At 37.8% G+C, this 17119-nt stretch overlaps 1 protein-coding gene across 1 annotated transcript in view; it reads left to right on the plus strand.

Moving 5' to 3' along the window:
* PRKN (parkin RBR E3 ubiquitin protein ligase) overlaps positions 1-17119 on the plus strand; it is a 743993-nt gene that overhangs the window by 712804 nt on the left and 14070 nt on the right. The window contains exon 10 of the mRNA XM_035323308.1: positions 14663-14749. Within this exon, the coding sequence (XP_035179199.1) occupies positions 14663-14749 (87 nt within the window). The remainder of the gene's footprint in view (positions 1-14662; positions 14750-17119) is intronic.

Below are 17119 nucleotides of genomic sequence, written 5' to 3' on the forward strand. Positions count from 1 at the left end.
AAGAGAAGAGAAGAGAAGAGAAGAGAAGAGAAGAGAAGAGAAGAGAAAAGAATCTTTCCAAACTATCTTTTCCATTATTCCATTTTTGTTTTAATGAAGAACCTTTTGGGAAAATTGCTATGCTTGAATAGCATGAAGAATGTACATGACATTTTATTTCATTCACCTGTGACCCTGCCTATTATTCTCCTCAGCAGTTCAGAAATGAAACATTTCATAAGCTATTTGCTCTTTACTGGCCATTTAATTATTATGCACCTCATTTCTTTTGTTTAGTTGTTAAATTTAAAAATATATTTAGTTTTCTGTGAGTTTGGGGCTATTTTATAATTTTGTAGGCTATTCCAAGGTGCGTATGTTACAGTAAGATAACACTGGCAGGTCACTAAAAGCATTTGCTTCTCCTTCATACTTCACAACACCCCCAAGGCATGCGTTATCTCAGAGTACCACACATCTTGGTAAGCCTTACATTTTCTGCAGTTGATGGACAAGCTTAATGTCAGGGTCTTAGCAGAAATGCTACTTTTATATGTTTATAGCTTTTCCATTGTCTACAGTTCAGTGCTAAGATGCATATCCATTGTATATCGGATGTGTATAACGGGAAGGCACTTAGACCAAAGTCAAGAAAGGGATCAGTTTAATACTAGTTTCCTTTGAAAAACTATAGAAGTGTGGACAGATTTGATTGCAGAGCTGCTAGTGGGCTGAGATGGCCCAATAGCAACACCAAGACAACCACAAATATTTCATATTATTTTCTCATTTAAGATAAAATTTCATAATAGACAATACAAATAAAATTAGATTTACAAAGACTGGCTGCAGGTTGACTCATCAATTATCATGTGTACAAAAACTGTATGTTGGTAAGGCCTCACAGAAGTAATCACTTGTTTCAATTACTCGGCCTTCTATATTTCTAATACAAGCTCTTAGAAAATTTGAATTAAATAAACAGACTGTGAAGCTACAGGAAACAGTTGGTAATTTTGACTTTCTGTTCTTGCCTTAACAAGTGATGGGCACAAACCAGTTCCTGGAACTAGACACTGACACCTTGAGTGCCAGAATCCACAAACAGAAGCCCTATAAAATGAGATGAACCTAAGCATCAAATTCATTTCTAACTTGTTCCTTGAACATGAGATCGAACAAAATGTTGATAACAGAGCTAGAATTTTGAAGTTTGCAACCATTTTTAATTTGAAAAAATAACACACTTTGTTAACAGAAAACACGGATAGTTTAAAGTGTGACTCAAATTGGTTCATTTTCCTTTAAAATCCAACAGGTTTTCATAAACTATAATTTTGTCATATCGCATCTGAGAAGTGTGATGCACACTTGATTCTCCAGTGGAATTCTCCAGCATATATCACATATGAGCACATTAAAATCCTTCTCTACTTGAAAAAAAAAAAAAAAAAAAAAAACACATGATTTTTCCACTTGAGTACATGCACTGCCTCTTTTTGTTTTGCTTCTTACAGAAAAATTCTGACCTCCTGTGTATCCAAAAATCAGATTGAAGTCAGAAGGAGCTTATGGTGCATTGCTGTGGTGCATTGTGGCACACAGCTGCAGTAAACATGCTAAATAAAGGCAATACAACATAAGAATCAAAACAAGTTTTACTAATCATCGTTATTTAATAAAAAGCTTTAATAATAACCCCCAAATACTGCAATAAGACAGCTGGGAGCTGTAGTGGTTTGGGGCCATTATTGTTCAGTGCTTTTAATACCGTTCGCAGAAGTAACCTTTCTTTGTTTTCTGTGTGAGCTGGCAGGTTGCCTTTGAAGCAGAAGAACAAAAATATAGCGGGGTCATACAATAACAGTGCCTATTTCCTTTTTTATCTTTGCTTTAAATTCCTAGCAGCAAAGGAAGTCAAATTTTGAGAGGAAAAGAGGAAAAAAAAAAAAAAAAAGACACCTTCCACCAGACTATAATTATTTCAAGATAAATGGTACATTGCTGTTTATCGCTAATCCATTGGAATATTTTTTATTTGATTTATGCAAAAACTGAAAAGGCCAAAATATCATGTTTAACAACAGAATAGACCAACAGGCATGTGTGTTCATGTAGGTGAATTAGACACACAGTGGTAATTTCTTCAGGCTAGGTTTTTTCTGAATATTATATAGAAAAAAAAAAATAAAAAAGCAAAATTTTTTTCCCTTGATTAATTATGTTCTTTTTAGGCAGGTCCTGAATATAGAATTTAGAACATGCTACCCTACTTACAATAGTCTGATTTGCATAGCATGCCTTCAGGATGCCTCCTGAGGTAGAAGAGGTGAATATCTACAAAAAACATTTCTTTTTGTTCCTACCCTAGGAGCACTCCAAAATCATGTGGTTTCATAGCTGGAAGGCTTCCAGGTGTGGCTGCTTCTGAGCCTTTTGAGAGCAGGGAAGGAGATGAGAGGAAGAAAAGATACACCATATGTTAGACAGTAGTATTGTTCTTACTGGCGTTGGTATAATAACATTTTTTATCATTGTTACAAGCATATTTTTGCTTTTAATAAGTTCTAACAGTGATTATGAGGCTGTTCCTATGGTCAGGAGTGATGTGAGAGGAATAATGTTTTCAGATATGAATAAAAGAAAAGTGAAGGTGTTGGGAGATGGAGAAAAAGAGAAGAGAAATTTCAATAGGTTGTTTTATGACAATGAGGTTTTAAAGGCATGGGGAAAAAAGGATTTTAAAGGAAAAAAAGAAAAGAGAAAAGTTTTATTTCAGGAGTGCAGCGAAGAGAGTCAAGATGTAAATGTAGTCAGAGGAATGGGGGGAAAAAAAAGAACACAGATGGAATGCATATGAAGAGTAACGAGTGGGAGGAGGCCCAGGAAGAGGTGAGTTACTGCAGCACAATATCTCAGATGACAAATACTGAGATGTGTGCTCTGCTTGTGTAGTGACTCTTGATGACATAGAGACATATGAATTTATATACTCGATGTCAGAAACAGGCAGGTAGGCCCTGATCCTGAGAACCTACAATTTAATGTAGCTCTGCTGGAGAAAATGGAGTTGTGCCCATTTCCATGAGCCCAGGATCTGGCCCCATTAGCAAGCAATTTCATATATAATCAAATCATCATAACACAACCTAATTGTCACATAAGATTAATTCTTCAGCTCTCTTTCTTATTAAAAACAAACAATAAGCCCTACCAAATCTGTGTCTTAGAAGTAGTAAATAAATGAAGCATTCATCAGCAATAAGTGCTTATTCTAAAGAAATAGATCATTTGCACTGCAGTCATTAATTCCAGAAACAGTGCCAGGTTAGAGTTCCTCTTAAAAAAAAAAAAAAAAAAAAAAAAAAAAAAAAAAGACCTGTCAGTAGGTTTTGGGACCTCGTAGTGGTACTTGGAGGGACTGGATCATGATTTTCTGAGATGACAAGAAGCCTTTGCTCCTGCCAACACTGGCACTCAGGTGCACTGTGTTGATTTGTCTTCTTGCAGTGGATCTTTTGAATCAAGACTGGATTGTGGATGTGTTTTAGTTGAGCATAAAATGTCTTTATACAGAGGTCTGTTCTACTCCCATGTGGTGCACAAGTTCCAGCTTGGAGTGGTCCTTCTGAACTTGTGCATGTGCAGATCTTTGTTTCAAGGGTTTTAAGGATTACATCTGCTTTGCTGACTATGTTGAGAAAGGAGTGAAGGACTGGGTTTTGGTTTAGTGCAATCTGTTGTTTTGCCCAGACTGTAATCCCCTATCATGATCCTTCTTCAGCAAGAACAAACCTTTCTTGCTCCAGACTGGAGCTTCTGGTCTCAGGGACCTAGGATTCCTGAAGGCAAGTCTTGCCAGTAAAGACAGAGGTGACGAAGGCATTGAGTACCTTGTATTTTTCCATGTCTTTTGTCACCAAATCCAATGCACTGATTCAGCAGTGGGCCTACATTTTTCTTGGTCTCCCTTTTGTTGGTGATATATCTGTAGAAGTCCTTAATGGCTTTCATGGTACTTACCATATTCAACTCCAGGTGGGTTTTGGCTTTCCTAACACCATCCCTGCATCCTTGGACAATGTGCCTATACTCCTTCTGGATCCTGCTCCTGCCTCTTACATGCTTCCTTTTTATGTCCAGGTTTAACCAAGAGATCCTTGTTCATCAGGCAGGTCTGCTGCTACTTTTGTTTGACTTCCTGATGGTTAAGATGGACCACTGAGCTTGAAGGAGGTGATCCTTGAACATCAACCAGGTCTTCTGTATCCCTTTTTTTTTTCTTTTTTCTTTTTTCTCCAGGGCCAGCTCCCTCCCATGGGATTTTCCCAAGCAGACCCCTGAACAGACCAAAGTATGTTCTCCTGAGGTCAGATCTTGTGGTCCTATATTTTTCTTTGCCTTACTCCCTCCTCACAGGATCCTGAACACCATCATGCTGTGTTCACTGCAGCCTAGGCTGCCTTCCATCTTCACAACTGCAACCAGTTCTTCCTTGATGGAAGTATGAGAACTGTGTCCCCTTTTGGGCTTATTCTTCACTTGTGCCAGGGAATTGTCATCAGTACACCCCAGAAACCTTCTGAATTGCTTGTGTCTTGCAATGTTTGCCCTCCCAGGCAACTGAAAAAATATAGTGCATGTTGGATGATCCATAGATATTTCAGAAATCCAAATAAAAGTAAGAGAATTATGGAGTTGTAAAATTATTTTTGATAAATAAGCAAGATTTATGGAATGTATTTTTTGTAGACAGAGATCTTGGTACTTGTCAGTATATGCCAATATATGACATTTGTTGATTTTATACACAGGTATATCTATTTAGATTCTTAATGTAGAATTTCTGTTTCTAAAATATTTAGTGTGTGGTTCATCAAAAGGATGCAGAAGTAGGTGCCAAATAGTTTGCATTTCCTGTAAACCAACTAATAACATTGTGAGCTTACATTTCACAGATCCTTTTTGGTGGTTTAGATAATTACACTACAAAAATGTCTAGGATCAACAAACCAGAAAAAGATCTGTTTGAAAGGTCAGACAAGAAGTCACATTATTGACTAAGTATTTACTCTGTGAACACAGTTAGCACAAACTGTGTAACTTTAAAAACTGTCTTTTTTTCAGAAGAAAATTACTTGAAACCATGTAGAGCCTTCACACTGAAAACAAGGAATATAAATTGAGGGATCCTTAATGGGAGCTCTGGGTTGCAACCGGGGACTCCTGGCATGAACCAGCCCAGCTACCATTGATTTTTGATCAGCAAGCTGTGTTTCTTGAGAAGCTACCTGCTTTTCTTCCTTGACAGATGAAGCGTGATATTTTCATTATTATTCCAATGCTTTCTTCAACAGTGTTTTACAGAATATTTTGCACAGATGATGCCTCATTCAGGAAAACCAGATCTGAAGATTTTCAAAATTTCTTGCAATTTCCTTCTTGCTTCTCTTTCAAATCTTTATTATTATTATTATTATTTTAATTCATTCATTTTTTTCAGATTACTTGGAATCGCAGACCCTGAGTCTAAATCTATCCTTCAGAGTTTGGAGTTGATGGTGTTCTGCTGTTTGGCTGTATCTAACTGTAGACTGAGGTTTAACACCAAATTTTCATCCGTTTTTGCAATCTGCCCTAAGTTTCCCTGTGTCATTCAGTGCCAATATTCAGGCTCAGAAACACCTCTAATTGGAATCATCTAACGCAGCTTTTTTTTTTTTTTTTTTTTTTTTTTCTTTCAGTATTCATGCTCTGAATTTGAACCAAGCAGAGTGCACATCCATGCTCAGTTGTTGAACTGGATGGTGTTGGTCTTTGAAAGCACAAGCTGGCTTTGATGATTGTAGATTACTCCCTAATTTTAAAGAATTCACTTGTTCATAAGACAAACACAAACTAGAAGCAGAATTGTGGTTTAATATTATCCCCCTCCCCAAATCCCCTACCCTCCAAAAAACAATGTATCAGAGAAAGATCCTAACACTGTGCTTAATCTAGGTACTACTAGGACACTCACTCTTGTTGTAGCCATGTGCAGTAGGTAGGCATTCCCTTAAAAGAAACAAATGCATTTGTTCATTCTTTTTTGCTCTGCCTGACACATAGGCTACATGACTGTTTATAGTCATAAAAAGCAATGGTTACACCTAGAATATGATGTGAAGGCTTAATATGATGTGAAATGCTTAAAACAGCACCACAGTTATCTGAGATACATTATTTATGCTATTTTATTTGCTAGATTGTCATATTTATGTTCTTTTTATGGAGCTTCAGCTGTTGCCAGATTCAAGAGAAATAAGATGCAATGTCCTTGAAACAAGGAGCACCTCTTGTTCCTTTTTATGAGTTTTAGTGCATCTGAATACTGTTTCTTTATGAGACTGTCTTGTCAGGACTAGTTTTGCATGTATCAGATGTATTAGCTGTTAGTAACCCTAGACTGGATCTTAGCTGTTGACTATGATTTTTTCAGACTCTTTCTCATTTGCAAAAGCTTAGAAAAGACCTTCTATGCTGATTCCTGTTTCACTGCTGCCATCTTCTGAAAAAATTTTAGTATTGCTAGGTAGGCTTTTTTTCTTTGTTTGTTTTGTTTTGTTTTGTTTTTTTAGATTTAACCTGGCAATCAGGACGTGAATGAAATGCATGCTTAGTTTGTCTTATTGTTTGAGGGTATATTAATTGAACTCCAAAGATGCTACAGACAGAGGTAAAGGGACAGGCAGTAAAATTTGTTCCTCATGACATTCCTTGTGAACAGATACATGCATTCAGCATAACATATCTTTTTCAAACTTGAGAGAAGTGATATTTTACTGTAACTTCCAACCACTTTGTTCAAAAAGTCAACTTTGACAACACACATGTAAAATGACACATCTTCTACAGTAAAAATATTTTCCAATGCTATGCCGTTATGCATGCTATAAAATGCTGTCTCTGTTTCTAAAGGTATCTCAAGGTAACTGATTTTCCCTCTTTACATCATAGCTCCCTATAAATAATGCTTCCTTTCATACAAAATTTTACTTCATATTCTTGCTTGTATCCACTGAAGTAGTGACAGCATATATGCTATTGCTTTTTTACTTGAGAGCATAACTCATGCTCTGACTTCATGTGTTCTAAGGTAAACGTAGCATTGTACCATTGGAGTTATGGTTGATTTCTGCTAGTGTTAGTGGGAGAGATGGAGAGATACACAGTGTAGTTTTAATATGTGCCTATATGTACTATGCATTTAGAGGTTTGGTTATAATCTGCTAGATTAAAGTTTTTTAAAACATCACATTTAGGTACATATTTTGGCTGCCTTAACAATGTTCCTTATACTCATTAAATGACAAAGTGGCAGTAATTGTTTGTTTGCATCCAGTGTTTCCTCACAGAAATACCTTGTAAATTATTATGGAAATCATTTGTAAAAATCTAAGTTTACCTTCATCTACTTCACATTTTCTTAGTCATCCAGGGATAAAAATACCCTGATACCACGAAATATGTGTAGTTAGGTGTCTGTACCACTTCAGTTACTTCAATGGGAACAGAATTAAGCCAATGAACAATTGCTTTTTTATCTCCAGAGGTGCCAGCAAGAACATAATACTGAATTTAATTTCCTTGTCATGACTGTAGTACAGTGAAGTGAGGACTCTCTCTATTTGTGCACCCTCAAGCCAGATCCAAGTGGTGCTGAAACATCCACCTAGCATAGTGCAGCACATGCCAGTAGTCCAGATCCCAAACACACTGTTGTTGCATTAGCCACAGATTATTGACATGGCTGTAAGACTTCCAGCAGGACTAGCTTAAAGCTTCTCAAGTGTAAGCTGTACGTAAAATTGAGTTTTGCCACCAAAAGAAGGAAGGGTCTAGACAACAGCTGCATGGGAATGAGGAGGCAGAGAGGAGATCTGGATACACAGGGGTGAAGAGCAGAGGATGATGCCTGGCTCTGACCAGGCATCTGATTCTGAGGAATCAGTGTCCCAGTGGCAGCAGCTGTTTCTGGAGTTAGGGAGAGCTCCTCTAAGCAGCGATGTTTAAAATCTGAGGACTTGTCACAGTCTCTGTAGCATGATGAACTGGAAGTCTGGCTCTTTCCTTAGCTGTCTGCAGCTCTGGCACAGGTGAGGTAGACAACAGGGACATGAGCATCTTGCTGTGTGCTACTTTTCTTAGGCTTGTTTGACTTCCTTTTCCAGAGGTAGTTTGGTCATCATCATTCTGGGCATCTTTTCCCAGTGCCCCAGGGCACAGGATAGTTCTTCTCACAGTAAAAGCTGTGCAAATGCCAGGGCTGTCTATGTCTGTCCAGAGAACTAAATCCATGGTCCACTTTGAAAATCTTGTGGTGTTTGAACTCATGTTTGCTTGGGTAGTCAGCTATCAGTTGAGATTCTTCAGTGATCACAAGATCTGACTCTATTATGCACACATAATAGCACCACAAACAACAGGGGTTTGTAGTGTCAATATACCACAAAATTTTGTTACAAATTCTGCTTTACAGATTTTTCATTCTTATTTTCTGGAATAGTAAGTCCCACATCCCATCCACATGCTAAGAACAAGATTGTGCAATACCTTTGTGTGTAGGCATGCAGCAGAGTAATCTGTAAAGAGCATCATCCCTTCTTCTACAGGTGTCTGCAGTAATTTCACCTCAGAGAAGCACCTGGGCTCCTCTTAGCTTCTTCCTTATGTTCTATCCTTTGCAGCACTTGTAGCACAGAGCAATTCAAAAGGGATGATGATTGCTCAGCCACATAAATCAGCAAACAGTAGATTTGGGGAGGTCTGAGAGAGGTTCTCTGAGCTTATGCTGTCCATTTTATCAAACCGTCTTTAGGTTAATGAAGCCTGATGCAAGACAAGCTCCAGGAAAGTCTGCAAACACAAGCTCATCAGCACTCACCGAAGAGTCCCGGGGTGCACATGCTGTCATTTAGATCTCAGGGTATGAGCCCATGGGTTGTTTTGTAGAAGTTAGGAGGGAGGCTTTCACTTTTAGATTCAAAAGAAAAACATTGAAATTTCTAAGACATTTTGACACAGACCTGCATTTAAAGCTTTTAATGTTTATAGAAAATTACTTCTTATAATATTGATGGCAAATCGCTCTTGGATTGCAAAAGCTGCACAGAGACTACAACTACATTTTTGATACTGTGTTTTGACAGATTGTCATGCTCCTCACAAAAGTTTAATTTTAGATGAAATGTGCATAGTAAGTATGTGTACTTTAGTGTAAGGAAAAAGACGAAAATTGCTCTGCAAGTACTACCATGCTTTATATCTGATAGAGCTGGTGTCATTAAAATGGATACTTTTTCTACTGTGGCATTTATCTTCGTTGTAGTATTTGTGGGTATTCTATAATTGACAATTGCCAAAGCCACAAATCCTAAGTAAATGTAGCTATTGCAGATGGTAAATATTCTGTTTTTAAAGGTTCTTGCTGTAAGCACAAGAAATATCAAAAGACAGGGTATGGGGCTGATGGTCTCACACTTGATCCTGGATAATAAAAAGTGCCAGAAGCAAAGTCAATCCAATACCTGTAGTTCACAGCAATAGTACAGCAAAGAGTATGACATTTATTTTGTGTGTTTGTGTCTGTATTTTTTTTTTTTAATAAGAGATAATTTACTTGCCTTGTATTCTCTTAACAATATGCTATAGACTGCTCCCATTACAATAGGTCTTCATATTTCTTTTTTAGCAACTCACTTAATAATAAAGTTAACGCTTGTAATCTATGGTTTATTTCTCCTTTAGCGTGAATTATGATAGTAATGTAGTACACTTCTGTTTTGCTTAGGGAGGTGGGGTGACTTGGTTTTAGAGGAAGGAATGAATAGAGTTGTTGAAGGTTGATTTCTTAAAATACATTTTCCTGAAAAGGCAAGATAAAAGTTGTAATCCCTGTATTTTAAATGAAAGGTGAGAGATCTGTAATTTTTGTTTGTTCATACAGTCATGGTTCTGAGGGACCTTGGCCTCTCTTGCATGCTAGTTTTATGCTACTGACAGAAAGCTACAGTAGTGATGGAAATGTTGATCCTGCCTTCATTCAGTAGCTTGAATTTTCATGACTCCCATCTGTACTGACTGACCCAGACAGACAGCACTGAATGAATGAGGGAAGATCAAGGAAAAAAGACAAAGGAACAGAGAAGACAGAAGAATTTTGATAATATTGCTAGTCAATGTATTCTCAGTGACAATAGGTCGTATCAGAAGGAACTGATTTCATTCTTTGATGAGATTATAAATTTGATAAGAAAAAGTAATTGCACAAAACCAATTTCATATATTGTAAGACTTCAATCTACAGAATATTCCGGTATGGAAATCACCACCATAACATATCCATAAAGAGTTTTAGGGGACTGGGTTCCAATTGCAATGTTTAGAATGTGTGCAGCAGCATTGTCTCATCACTGTCAGAAGGTATAGTATGCATGCTTCCCTGGTTGGTCGTTGTGTGGATTACGAACTGACGGATCACAGAAAGCAGTCTTTCTGTGAAGAGTGCATGATCAGCAGGGTATTGCTAGCAGCATTCAACAGGGACTGATAGCATACCTGTCACAATTCAATACTTGACAGTGATCCAGAAGTAAATAAAAAGACTCTGCTGATACAGCACAGCAATGACACAAAGATTAGTCAAATATAATTAATGTCAAAAGCAAGTCCCTAGAAAAGTGCCATTAATATGATTTGGAGCTGGACAGAGGGACTAACAGAACGGCTTATCCAGTGAGAAACTTAGAGTGTCTCTGCTTAGGTTAGAGAAGATGCAGGGGTATCATGATTACAGTACATAGGTACCTTTACAGAAAGAAAATAGGAGATACTGGAAGATAGTTTAGCAGAGAATTGTGAAGCAGAAAGTAGTGTCTGGAAGCTGAATCCAGGGAGAGTCAAAGTAGATGTTAGTTACAATTTTTAACAATGATTTGAAGGGCCATTAAAACACAGTGCCAGAGGTATGAGTGGGTCTTTCCTCACTTGCTATCTTTAACGTGGGCTTCAGTGTTTGTTTTGGAAGAAACGCTTGGCCAAACCATATGTCACACTTGGTCAGTTTTCAGTCTAGCTAATAGTGGTAACTGTAGGAGGGGAAGCATGGCAGCCCAGATTTCAACATAGACTGCAGAAGTCTGGTAAGAAATCTGGGTACACGCTTGAGTTGTCAGCTCACAAAGTCCTTAGCAGTGCACCCATAGTGCTGCAGCTTAGACCTCAGCTATGACTACCTCACTGCAGCCTTGCCTTCATTTCGCTGTGTAGACACAGGAGGAGGTGAGAATGGAAAAGAAAAGCAATATCTGAGTAGAAGATTAACTTAAGATTAACAGTAGGGAGCCAAAAGTTGAAGTTTCATGTGGGAATTCAGGAATGGGAGTACTGCATTGAAGTTGGAAGAAAGATGATTTTAACAGGAATACTTTGCAAGCTTTAAAGGGAGAAATGATCAGTGTTAGAAACAAAAGAAAAGGTGTGTGGAGTAGGCAAGAGATTGAAAAAAAAAAAAAAAAAAAAAAAAGAAAGCAAATCTTACAAATGTTGTGAAAAAAGAAATGGCAAAATCCTGCTTCCAATACCAGTTCAGCATATAAATGACAAACTCATTTTCCTTTCCTTAAAAATTAGAGCTACATTCTGTTCCCTCTTCCAAACTTGAAACTTTATGCATGGTCTGGTCAGGAATAACTGAGACTACAGCTTGGTTTCGTCATCCTAGGTTTCTTTCAGCATCACTCTTGGCACCGCACGTGTCAGCTGTGGGGTACAAATTCCATTGAACTGTCCAGAGTTGGGACTGATTCTACCTTTTGAGTGATGATAAAGGTAGGAGGATTTTTAAAACAGGCTCTGGATTTCTGTTGAGATTTTTTATACCTCCTGTTTTGAGATCACTTGTATTCAGAATGTCTGCTTCGGCCTATCATACATTTTTACAGATACTCGAAAGCCTTTAATAGCATATATGCAGGTTATATATTTATTCCAGTGCCCAAATCCCTCAAGTACTTTGGGGATTTCCTTGCTAATCCTCATTTTAATGCGTAAACCTAGAGGGTAGGTTTCAGACCTTTGGGATTTATTCTTTGTGCTAGTTGCTTTCCAGCTGAAGAATCTTTCAAGGGTAACAACAGTAAGTGCTAAATTCACTGTTCTTGAACAATTTATGTTATCACTGTAATATGCCAACCTTTCGGCAAATACAGGGTAAGAAAGTGCGACTGTTGTTAGTAATTACACTATTTATAGTGTTTTTTAAACACATACTAATATTAAATTTATGCAGAAGTATTAAATCCTGACTGAACAACTTAAATCCTTATATTTCCAAACGCAAAATAGCTGTATTAATATTAATGAAGCCACAAAATAGAAGTTAAATGACAGCACTTTTGCAATTGCTGTATTTCACTACTGAAACTTTATTATATTTTTCATGTCTGGATGTAAAAAATGAATGGAGCTATCGCAAACTGCTTTGTTGTAAATGACCTACGTTTTCTTTATGATGCATGCTTTGCCATAAAATGGGAGTGCTTAATGCATTTCTGTGGGGAGATGCCTATTTATTCTGACAAACCGATCAGCCTCCAGGGTGGTCTTTTGCCACAGAACTGATTTTACAACTCATCCATTATCTAATAAGATGTGAAATGAGTATCCTGGCTCACCAAAAAAATCAGGCTTTGTTCCATCACAAGCATGTGACAGGGTCACTTGTAGACTTTCTTGCAGGATATAGGATAGTGGAAGGCCCAGTTTACACTCTCATACACACTTCCAGTACAGAAAGCCTGTGGGGAAAACATTGGTAAACAACACTTTGATCTTACTCCTGAGCACTTTTTATTTTAAAGGCAGGTATAGAGAGTGACCTCTATAGTAAGAATATGCATTTCACACCTTTAAATAATAGAGCATCAGTTTATGAATTTTATTGTTATAATAAATATCAACACAGTCTAAACTACATTGTGAGACAGCTGGAATGTCTTTACAAAATAGGTTAAACCTGGCTATAACCTTCATTGATAAGTGATAAACTTTGAGACATTAGGTATCCAGGCAGAGAGTACACCTCTATATGTTTGAGCAATGTTCAACATAGATGAAACTTTGGAGCACTAATGCAGTGCAAATGTTGTAATTACATGATACTGCATTACAGTAATGCAACCTGTCATATAACATACCTTGCAGAAGTGCCTTCATTGTTAAACTGTTTGCTAAGAAGCACAAATGAATTAACAGATAAATGTCAGATGAAGTAAAATAAAAAATTTTACATCATTGACAAAATAGTTAGAGAAGTGACAAGAAAGCAAACAAGTGATTTGGTTCGTATCTCTAGAAGCTAGAACACCCACTCCATTTCCCTTCTCCAAACTTCCCTGATTTCCTGAATAACAGAGTCAACCCTTTTGGACTTGCACAATGTTTCTTTTCACAAAAGCACAGTTTCTTTAGCATGACAATGATATACAATTTTCAGTGGTTCTTAGAAAAGTGACAATAAGGCTTGAAAGAGTTCAAAATGAAATTGCAAAAGATGGAATTTGTGGCAGACAAATGTTCCAGTGTCATGTCCTCCTGATATCCTTTATTTGTTACTGGTGAATGCAGCTCTGCATCAAAAATCAAGGCTGTTTTATCAGTCTTGCTTATAATGCCAGTCAGAACAGCTTACTGCTGAGAGATCTTTCTGCTGAGAGTCTGGACTGGCATCACGACAGCAGGGCTTTAAAAAAGCATTAAGAGAGACCCATTTTACATTATTGACTTTTCCTCTTACCTGCAAGGACACAGAATTTAATGCAGCATTGATGAGTCAAAGATTTTGACACATGTCAAGACAGATATCTTCATTTTATAGTTTAAAAAAGGCATTGAACTTGATACATATGAACCAGTTTAGGGAGCAGAGACAGCTCAGACTGAGGCAGCGACAATTGTTTTACTCATCTGCTAAAGACATTACGTTACTTTGGAATGAACTCTTATGTAAAGAACAATGTAATTTAAGGAAGATGAAACCAGAACAATTTCCAGAAATGTAATAAGGGTCTAGAGGGAGTCCCTTAATACCCATGTTAAGTAACCTGTCATGGATTTTTTTAAACCATTCCATAAAAGTCCATGGCAAGGAAATACTTTCCTAGAAAATGGTATTTCATATAACCTATATATAAGTGATCATGTTCTGGTAAATTCAGTAACAGTTTTCCATAGAGAATGCATTAGATTCAGAACTATGAATGGACTGTTTACATTGGTAAACACTATAGAGCAGAACTACTTGTTTCAGGCAGCACCCTTTTTGTATAAATAGTTTTCATTGCAGCAGAAACACACACAGAAGTATCTAGAATGACTTTATGTCCTTAAATCGACCATGTAGCAAAATCTAATTTTTAATAATGGCATTTATTTTACTTCACCAAAGAAATGTATAATAATAACTGCAAAATTGTTGTGTTAATGATCAGATTTCCTAATAAGATGCACAATTAGGAGGATTATGGGAATTTAATGAGATGAGAAGGGCAAGAGATCATCTGCTATATGACTCTTCACAGTTGTACTCTGCTGTCTATGTCCCTACTGTGTTTTTATGACTTGTGTGCTTTGGTTTGTTTTCCAGTTTGTGTTCTGCCGTGAATGTAAAGAAGAATACCATGAAGGGGAATGCAGCTCTCTCCTCAGCATGCAGGGAGCCATGGCCCAGAAGGTAGGCATCCGTACAACATCCTAATTACATCCTGATCATTATCCTTGGTCCAGCTAGAGTGACATTTGTCAGATGGGTCCTAATTATAATCCCAAGCAAAAGCAATTATGTTCATACTGAATTGCTCTAGCCATTGGAGGTGGCTTTGTGGTGGACTTCAGTTGCTCTGATTGATAGAGTAGCTGAATTCTCTCAGGAACACACAGAGCTCTACCATCAGGTGACAAAGAAAAGGCCTTCCCAATGGGCTTTTGAGGTTGTCTCTATTCAACATGAATGCCTTTGAGAGGCTTTCTCTAGTTTTCCTGTCCTGCAGCTTGTACTCAGTGCACCAGTCAGGAAATCATGTGTGTTTGGACTGAGTAACGGGGGTTTTATACAGTGTGCACAGAAAATGCTGTTGATAATTTATGTTTTAACTTAGAGAAATAAAAAATGGATTGCCTAGGCTAGAAGCTGTTAGGTGATAATTATTCTAAGCTGTTTCATAATTTTGTAGCTAGTGTAGCTATAGCCCTGGACAGGAAATAGTTTTTCTCTCCCAACATTTCTCTTTGTTTGAGATTGAAGTTTCCCTGCTCCCTATGATAAGTGAATCACAGTCTTTCAGAAGAGAGAGCGAGAGAGAGGGAGAGAGAGAAGAAAGAACAGGAGAGATTCACCCTAAATATCGCACACCTTGATGGCCTGGGTGTTCTCTTAGGGAGTTAAAAACTGTAAAAAGGTGAAGATGTCTGGCATGTTTGGTGCTAAGAGGAAACACTAACCCTGAGACCCAAGCAGTCCAGCGTGGCAGCTGCAGGATTGTGGGCAGGTGCTGACAAGGTTTATGGCCAGCTCCCAACAAGGTATGCCCAGCTCCTGTCAGGGCCTCCAGGCAGGCTCTGTCTGAGGATGGCTTCTGGGGCCTCTTACTCTTCAAATGTAGAGATTGGGATGGAGATGGGGACATACTAGGAGTCTTTGTCATGTGTTACCATAGAATCAGGATCACAGAATGGTTTGGGCTGGAAGGGATCTTAAAGATCATCTAATTCCAAACCCCCTGCCATGGGCAGGGAAACCTTCCACCACTGCACCAGGCAATCACCTCGGTAGAGATTTTTCTCTTTAGCCTTTCTTAGTGAAGCTCTTCTACTTTATGAAAAAGAATCAATGCTCATTGAGCCAGAATTAAACATCCTGTATCCTAGCAGGCAGGGCATCTACCTCCAGTGCCCTGGAAGATGTATACTGTAGAAGACCCAAAAACCACCTAGTCCAGTACCCAGGGCATCTACCTCCAGTGCCCTGGAAGATGTATACTGTAGAAGACCCAAAAACCATCTAGTCCAGTACCCTGTCTCTAACAGATTTCAGTTACCAGTGTCTACAGAAGAGTGCATGAGTATAATGATGTCCCATTCCCTGAATATTTTCCAGTCTCTGGTGACTTGTGATTCAGGTGTGGAATTTTGTATTTAGCAGCTACCAGCAAAGTTTTACTCCATGAATTTGTGCAACCCCTTTTTTGAAGCCATATATATGCTTCTAGCATTCATGTTACTCTGCAATGAGGAGATTTGCAGTTAAAATATCTCTAGGAAGAATAATCTTGTTTTGTTTGAAGTAACCTTAAAAAAATTGTTCCAGCTTCCATTCCATTATGTTAAAAAAAAATTAAAAATAAATAAATAAATAAATAACAGCTTCAACTGAGACATTGAGAGATACTTAAGTCCAATAGCCTGGTAAAGTAGAAGACCAAAGCTGAGTGTCTTACCTGAATTAAGCAGAGCTAGAAATTGAATACATCTCAACATGCACAGTGAGTCTTAAGCTATTTATGCCAGTTTTGCTTAGGGTACTGAAAGCTTTGAGCAGTCATCATGGCACCTTACAAAGGATTTTAAGAATTTTGGGTCAAAAGAGAGCAAAAGATAAAGGTGTGCCAGGAAAAGTTAGAAGACTACAGGAAGTGGTTTATTTTAAACATTTGCATATTGCCTTAGTGTCTCTTGATGACAATGTGAGTGCTACATTCATTTAGTCCAGTGTCTCAGCAAATGAACTGTACTCAATTAGATCTGTTAAGTTAGGGAAGTTAAATACTATTGTTACAATGTAATGCAAATGTTTTAGTTGTACCTGAAATTTTTCCTGTGCTCCCGAAGAGCTGTTCCAGAATAGTTAAACGATACCAGAATATCTCTTGTAGCTATGCAAATCAGTTCCCCAGTACAGGCAAGATCACAGACTACGCAAAATTCATTTAGACTCCAACTTGCGTTGAAGTTAATTGACTTTGATCAGCCTTCATATTCTTAGAAAGCCAGATGCACTGATTAAACTCCTCCACAAGGTGGTGATGTGCCACTGAAGGAATGATTT

This window comes from Oxyura jamaicensis, chromosome 3, assembly GCF_011077185.1.
Source record: "Oxyura jamaicensis isolate SHBP4307 breed ruddy duck chromosome 3, BPBGC_Ojam_1.0, whole genome shotgun sequence".
Taxonomy (NCBI): Eukaryota; Metazoa; Chordata; class Aves; order Anseriformes; family Anatidae; genus Oxyura; species Oxyura jamaicensis.